The sequence below is a fragment of the Cucurbita maxima genome, unplaced genomic scaffold (assembly GCF_002738345.1).
Source record: "Cucurbita maxima cultivar Rimu unplaced genomic scaffold, Cmax_1.0 Cma_Scf00006, whole genome shotgun sequence".
Taxonomy (NCBI): Eukaryota; Viridiplantae; Streptophyta; class Magnoliopsida; order Cucurbitales; family Cucurbitaceae; genus Cucurbita; species Cucurbita maxima.
In genome coordinates this window covers 2,365,239-2,372,775 of record NW_019272022.1, presented here as the reverse complement: position 1 = coordinate 2,372,775, position 7,537 = coordinate 2,365,239, and the positions used below count along the sequence as shown (strand labels likewise).

Sequence of the window (7,537 nt, the reverse complement as noted above, 5' to 3'; positions counted from 1 at the left end):
GCCTCCAACAAATATTAGAAAATAATTTGTTAAAAGTCAATATATGACATAAACATTGCAGGCTAATCTTAGTTTAAATGAGTAAACAATGCTTAATGAACTTACTAATTTTTTAAACCCATTTCTGAAAATTCTTAAAAAAAAATATACATATATATATATATATATATATATATATTTCTAAAAAATTTGAAAAATAAAAAAATTAATGATAAATAAATAATATAAAATAAAAAAGAAAAAAAAGGTCAAGAAGAAGCGGTTTTGGGGGTATCCACTTTATTTTCCCTCCTCCGTCTTACCTTTTGGGTCTCAAAATAATAATCAGAAGACGAGACGAAGGGCTAGAGAGAGAAACTAAACGCACAAAGAAAGGGGCATTCTAGAGAGAGAACGAGAAAGAGAAAGAGAGGAGAGAGAAAACCGTGTTGAAAGACCGTTCTGACCTCCGTGTCCGGCTGCTTCTTCTTCCTCCTCCTCCTCTTCCTCCTCTCTCTTCCGCCCTCTCCCCGTTCCCACCATGAATGAGAAGGCCAACGTCACCAAGGAGCTTAACGCCCGCCACAGAAAGGTACCTTCTCCCTTTTCCTTTTCCTTTTCCTTTTCCTTTTCCTTTTCCTTTTCCTTTTCCATCTTCTCATGTCTTCTTCGGATCATGAATCTTTTCACTATTGAATTTCAAGTTGAATTTTCTCGTCTAACTGATGCTCGCTCTTCGTTTGGTTGGCTGGTTGTTAATCAGTTGAACCGAGATGTGTTCTGTTGTTTTCGTTTTTTGGTTACTACGTTTGAATTCGATGTTATTAGGTATAGATTTGGATTCTTTTGTATGTGATCGAACGAAATGGTTATGGATTTGAGTTGCGGTTCGTTTGATCTCCGTGTTTGGATCAATTGCATTTTATCCGACGTTTAGATTACCTATTCGTTGTTTTGGTTTTGTCTTCTTGCTGTCTTTTTGGTGATTTGATTGAATTTTCTCTGGTGGATTTCAGTATGTTGTTTCTCGATGCATCTGATTCAGGTTATTACAGCGACTGCTTATGAGTTTGAGTATCGTCATTTTGTGATTTTGATTCATCTTGTCCATATCAAATTTCTTCTATCGTTATTGTCCCGATTATAATTCGAGAGTTGTACTTGCAGACAAGAACCTTTTTTTCTTTTAATCAGCAAAATGTTACTTTCATACCGTAGAAATAATAATTGGTTTAGTGAGGGGTCCGTGTGGAAGGAAGGAATTGAACTCGCCATTTAAATATGTCTTAGAAATGACGAAAATCTTTTAATTAAATTAGTGTCCTTGGAATGAAGGATTTGGCTTTTACCGAATCCCAGTTGTTTGGGGATTTAGTGGTACAAGATATCAGATACCGACGTATTTTATAAAATTCATTCACAATCGTTTTATAAAACTTACTTCGAGTCTCATTGCATCATACCTTTACTTCATAACCATGGCATGGAACAAAATATGGAAAGTTTTATTGTCATCAGTTCTTTGTTCCCGAATAATTTCATGACGGTATAATATGTAAAAGACTGAGAAGTACCTTTCCCTTTTTTCTATGACCTGTAGCAACAAGTTGATAGTCTATATGCATGAGTTAGGAGACGAGTACGTCCCTTTACCTCCAAAGAGTTGTTTTTTTCTTGGAAAAGAGAGTTATTCTATCATGAGCTGCTTGCATTCGTATCTTCTTAGTTCTTATCAGCATATGCTTAGCTTTTCTGGAAATATGGATGAGGATTTTTTTTCTTGTGGTTCCTCAACTGCCAATATTTTCTCTGTTTCATAGTTGCTAATCGGATACAGAGTCAAAGACATTTTAACATCAGCATTTTTAGCTGTACTTGTGTTTGGTAATTATGTAGATTAGTAATACATGGGAAGAAAGATTTTTAAAGTTGTAGACTTTAAAATTTTGTGTCCAACACACACATTTTTTGTTATGGTTGCTCCTTTACTTACACTTATTAACAATCTGGTTCTTTGGTGAAATTCTTACCTTTTATACTCTTATTATGTGCAGATATTAGAAGGGCTTCTTAAGTTGCCAGAGAATAGGGAGTGTGCTGATTGCAAAGCTAAGTATGTTTTCTCAATTCTTTATCATTCTCACTGTTGCTTTGCTGAAACAAGTCTTAGTTTACACGATAAATAGCCCAATGCTATTTATTGGTTGAATAAATGCTTGACAGTTGATTTCTGTTTTTCAGGGGACCACGATGGGCTAGTGTTAATTTAGGCATTTTTATATGCATGCAATGTTCTGGTATCCACAGAAGCCTTGGTGTTCACATATCGAAGGTAGTGTTTTGCTTTATGTATGGCTGAGGAAAAATGACTCTTGGCTCCCTTGTAAATACTGGCGATATTTGATTTTCATATGGGATATATTATTGAGTATAGCTAACATATGTTTGTTTCTAGCTTCTTAATAATTTATTTTTCTTGACCATAAGTGCTTGTCTTTTGGGTCAAGATTTTTAATGATTATATTTTAGAAGTACCTCTTGGCTATTCATCTTTTATCTTGATTGGAACCTATTCTTTATGTGTCTCTAGGTCCCTGGTAATTGATTCAATTGTTGGTTTTTATCCTTTGAATAACTTCACCTTGAGTAACTCTATTTGGCTAGCCATCAATATATGTTTCAAAAATTTTCAGCTTCTAGTGATCTATCTTTCAACTTCTGGGCATTATTCCTTTTACATCTCTTGTATGCTGGCAATAGTGAGTATGGTTTGATGGCTCTTGTTTGCAGGTACGGTCTGCTACCTTGGACACTTGGCTTCCAGAGCAGGTTACATTTATACAATGTATGCTCTTCGACCTACAGTTTATTTGTTTTTTGTTCAGCCAATATTGATTTCTTTTCTTACCGAGATTGTGTTTGTGTAGCAATGGGGAATGAGAAGGCAAACAGTTATTGGGAGGCGGAGCTACCTCCAAATTATGACAGAGTTGGGATTGAGAATTTTATTCGTGCAAAGTATGTTTGGATTTAAAAGCTAGATTAACCTATTAACATTTTCTTACAATACAACTATAGCTGCATTTGTAATGTCTATCAGTATCTTGACGTCCAAAAGTACTCTGCGTTATACAAATTTTACAGGTATGAAGATAAGAGATGGGTTTCTAAGGATGGCAAACCAAGATCACCTTCTCAAGTACAGGAGGAAAGGCCTTCTTTGCATGGGCAGAGGCCTGCGGAAAGAAGTGGATCAGGGTATTCAGGCCATTCTGAAAATTTGTTCGAGGAAAGGAAGAGACTTCATACACATAGTGTGAAAGAGAGTATACCTGCCGCGAGAGTTAGTCTTCCTGTTCCTCCCAGAGGACCTGAACAAGTATGCTGACTTTTCTTCCTCGTTTATTAACTTCCCTACTTAACAATTGGATGTTTCTAGTATGAATTTTTAACGAATTTCATCATGCAAAAATTACTTTTGATTTAGGACATGTTGGGGAAGAGGAAAGATAAATGTGGAAACTATGAAATGTAAATTAGTTTGTACCTAGAAGTTCATTTCATAATATTACTTCTGTACTTATAAATAACTAATAAATGTTTAATTGTGCTTATTATAACAGTTATACATTCAAAATTAGAGAGAATATGTATGCTGTTGTTTGCTAGGCCATCAATAATGTATTTAATAATGCACATATAGAAATGACGTTCATCATGGATTCTCCTTCACAAATGAGTCATTTTGGTTTTGGTCTGAGGACCAAACTGGGGGCATGTTTATATCCCGTCTGAGTAGAAACAGAAGCACACCAAAATCCCGTCAGGGTAAGTTATGGTGGCATTGCCTGAGCTCTTTTCAGGGTTTAGTGATCAATGATCTATTCAAGATTTACGTCTCAACGATAATGCTTATTTTTCCGTTGTAACTTTTTACGTGCTTTATTATTATTTCTGGTTTTTCTCCTCTTTGTGGTGTTTGTATATCTTTTAAGCTTTAGCGAAAATGAAAAGTTTAGTTTCTTGCTTTTAGCAAGAAAAATAAAAAATAAAAAACAACTAAAGCTTCAGCAAAATGTGGCAATAACTTCTAATGCATTTGTTTTCTATATTTGTACAGGTTGCTCCAGCCCCCAAACCATGCCAAGAGCCGAAACCAGAACCAGTTGTACAGCAAGCTGAAGCAACGAAACAGACTACAAATGATGCCCCAGCTGTCTCTCCAAAAGTTGATTATGCTACTGATCTTTTTAACATGCTATCCTTTGATGGCCCCTCTGATGATGGCTCAGCTGCAGTTTCTACAGATGATAGTTCATGGGCTGGTTTCCAGTGTATGTTTTAACTTTTCCTTGCCCAAGCATTTTTATATATTTCTGATTTTTTGGTGTGTGCTCAATTTTACAGCTGCTGAAGAAGCATCATCAGCAGAGAAACCTGCGCCAACAAAACCAGCTGAAGCCATTCCCCAGTCCACTTCTGGAATTGAGGATCTTTTCAAAGATTCAACCTTAGTTTCACCTTCTTTAGTTCCAGATAAACCTGTGAAAGATGTTAAAAATGATATAATGAGTCTTTTTGAAAAGGTAAATATTGCCTTGTCACCTTTAAGACTTGATATTATACTCTTCAGTAAAGTTTCTACTTTTCTCGCCACTTTTCCATTTTAACCTATGAGATTGAATTAGGTATTTTTACATCATGTTATTTTCAGTTGAAAGAGCAACTTTTCTTCTTTTATTTTAGTTTTAACTGAACTAAGCTATTAAGTTGTACAAAATTTAAATATGTTAAAAAACTACTTGATTAAAGAGAGTGTTTTGGGCTTCTACTGACAGTTGTATTTGATATTTTGATTTGACTATGTGCAGTCCAATATGGTCTCTCCATTTGCTATGCATCAACAGCAACTTGCCATGCTAGCTCAGCAACAATCACTTCTCATGGCTGCTGCAGCTAAATCAGCTGCTGGGGACGCAAAATTTAGCAACGCTCAACCCGCTGTCCTCAATGGTACCAATGTTCCGCCTCAAAGTTGGCCAAATGTCACCTACCCGATCCCTGGATTGATGATGCAAATGGGTGCACAGGGTGGGCTGCAAACTACAGTGCAGGTATCAGCAAGTGTTCTTATAATGTTTATTAGAAGCCAACTTAATTGATTCTCATCCACATAGTTTCTAATTGTTTTATATTTTGTGAGTTAGACAATGAACAGGGGGCTGGCAAATCCAGTTGGGAGTTCTGTTTCATATCCTACATCTAGGTATGCAATTATGTATCTTTGTATTCCAACGGATTTTCAAGTTCTGAAAGACTTTCAAAAGCTCCTATCCAAAAAATACTTCCAAAAGCTTTTTCAACTTGGGCTCTAGATTGTTATTTTTCATCGAAATTTTTTGCTTCTTTCCATTTTTAGAGATTTTTTCTATCAAGCGTAATGATGATGAATTCTGGAAACAACCAAAATCTGAAACTTAAGTGAGTGAATGAGATTGTCGGTTTCTTACAGCGGAAGAAATGCTGATGTCCGAAACATATTTGGTCCCTTATGTAAGATAAAAGATGGAAAAGGAAAAAGAAACCCCTTCAATTCTCCAGTATAATTATCATTATTAACAACAATTTGTTCGGTAAAATATGTCGTTGGATCTGTAAATAATAAAGATTTGAACATTGATTGGATGAATACAATCAAATAGATTCATCAATTCTTAAATATGATCAGCTAAAGTTCTCATATTCTTTCTTACAGCCTTTATAGCTTCGGTCAAGTTTCTTCAGTGCCGGTGAATGGTGTGAGCACCGCCACCACCAACACCCCAGGGAAAAACAAACCTCAATTGACCGCATCGGTGTCATCAGCGACTCCTTCACAGTCAGGAAAAGAGTATGATTTCTCCTCTTTAACCCAAGGTATGTTTTCAAAGCATTAAACTAGTGGTGCTGGAATGAGGATATAATGCTGCTGGGTATTTTTGGTGGTATACCAAGAAAATTAAGGCGCAGTAAGATAGCAGTGTCCAATTTTTCCACCTGTACTGGGGATTGTAAACTATTACTTGTAGAGGCAGTCTCAGTTTTCGTAATTTTATTGTTCCTTTTCGAGTGATTTCTTTAATTGTATGATGAGTAGCTTTGTCTTCACAAATAAAGGAGAGTAGATTTATATGATTTATCACCTACCTATTACCATTTTGTAGTTTGTTGCTTTATGGTGCTTGATTTTAATTTTCAGTTTTGCTTGTGATGAGTTCTTGGAAGTTTTGTTGGATAATTAGTAACTGCATTTGATTAGAAATGAACATTAGTTATATACTTGTATTTGGTCGGGAAAGGGTTTGTTCTTTAGAACTTCGTACGTCAATAGGGCGTTTTTTTTTTCATTTAAAAAAATAAATACAAATTTAGGGTAGTTGCAAAAGAAGTGTAAAAAGTAGTGTATATTGGACTTCGGTTAAGCTAACTATGTCCCATGTCTATGAGTTACTAATTGAATCGTGTTTAATGGTTGCAGTTTAATGTAAATCATGTATCGTGTATGTAACTTATATTTGGAAGTGGTACATGTGGAAGTAGAATGTGTCACATGACGTAACGAGTTCATGACACCTAACACGTGTTGCATATACATGAGTCTCACAATTGAATATGAATTTAAATAAATTGATAACTATTTAAATAAAATAGTTGAAAAAGCCATAAATATTATTGGGAATTCAATTTTTTTGGGGTTAAAATTAGTAAGAAATAACTGATTTATTTATAAAGATTTATTTTACATTCTTTAATTCTATAGACCATTGCAATCATGAAATTTCAATGGTAGAGATACATAAATTATTGTTATCCGAAATTAAAAAACAAAAAAGTTTGTATCACCTCAAATTTTACTACCAAACCTGTCTGTATTAAAAAAAAAAAAGAAAATGCAATTTTTAAAAGTCGGACGTTTTAGGCAAAAATGTAATTTTTTTCCGAAAAATAATGTTTAAAAAAAATAAACAAAGTAATTAATAATCGAATATAAATAATTGCAACAATTTTTGCTTTAATTTGGCCTCTTCCAAGCTCCATTAGGAGAACTTAGTATTAGGGGTGTACATCCAATTCGATAACCTGGACCAACCTAATCCAAATTATAGAAGTTGGGTTGGATTATTTTTCCTGAACCCGAATTGACTTGGTTCGTTTTCAGATTCATAGTTGAAACTCTGAACTAACTCGACTTTCTTCCCTCGAACCCTTCTTCTCATTTTCTAAATAACTACCTTTCTTAAGAAGTCTGTTAGTTTATGAATTGCCATTTTAAATATTTATTTTTTAAAAAAATTATTGTAATAATATTTAAAGTATTGAGTGTAAATTCAACCTCAATGAATCCAACTGAATTATAAAAGCTCTGTTAATTTTTTCTGAACTCAGTAAATACTATTATGTTAATTTGTGGGTAGATTCGAGTTTGTTGGACAAAATCTTCTCAGAAGAAGAGAAAAAAAAAAAAAAAAAAAAAAAAAAAAAAAAAAAAAAAAAAAAAAAAAAAAAAAAAAAAAAAAAA

The 7,537-nt window shown here is 34.2% G+C and overlaps 1 protein-coding gene across 1 annotated transcript; it reads left to right on the top strand.

Moving 5' to 3' along the window:
* Positions 1 to 310: 310 nt before the first annotated feature.
* Positions 311 to 6,177, top strand: LOC111480572 (probable ADP-ribosylation factor GTPase-activating protein AGD5). The gene is made up of 11 exons (XM_023125691.1): positions 311 to 571; positions 2,034 to 2,092; positions 2,221 to 2,311; positions 2,770 to 2,824; positions 2,907 to 2,997; positions 3,124 to 3,358; positions 4,100 to 4,313; positions 4,387 to 4,565; positions 4,851 to 5,093; positions 5,187 to 5,245; positions 5,735 to 6,177. Exons 1-11 carry the CDS (start codon positions 521 to 523, stop codon positions 5,913 to 5,915), a joined length of 1,458 nt encoding a protein of 485 aa, XP_022981459.1. The 5' UTR covers positions 311 to 520; the 3' UTR covers positions 5,916 to 6,177.
* Positions 6,178 to 7,537: the final 1,360 nt, after the last annotated feature.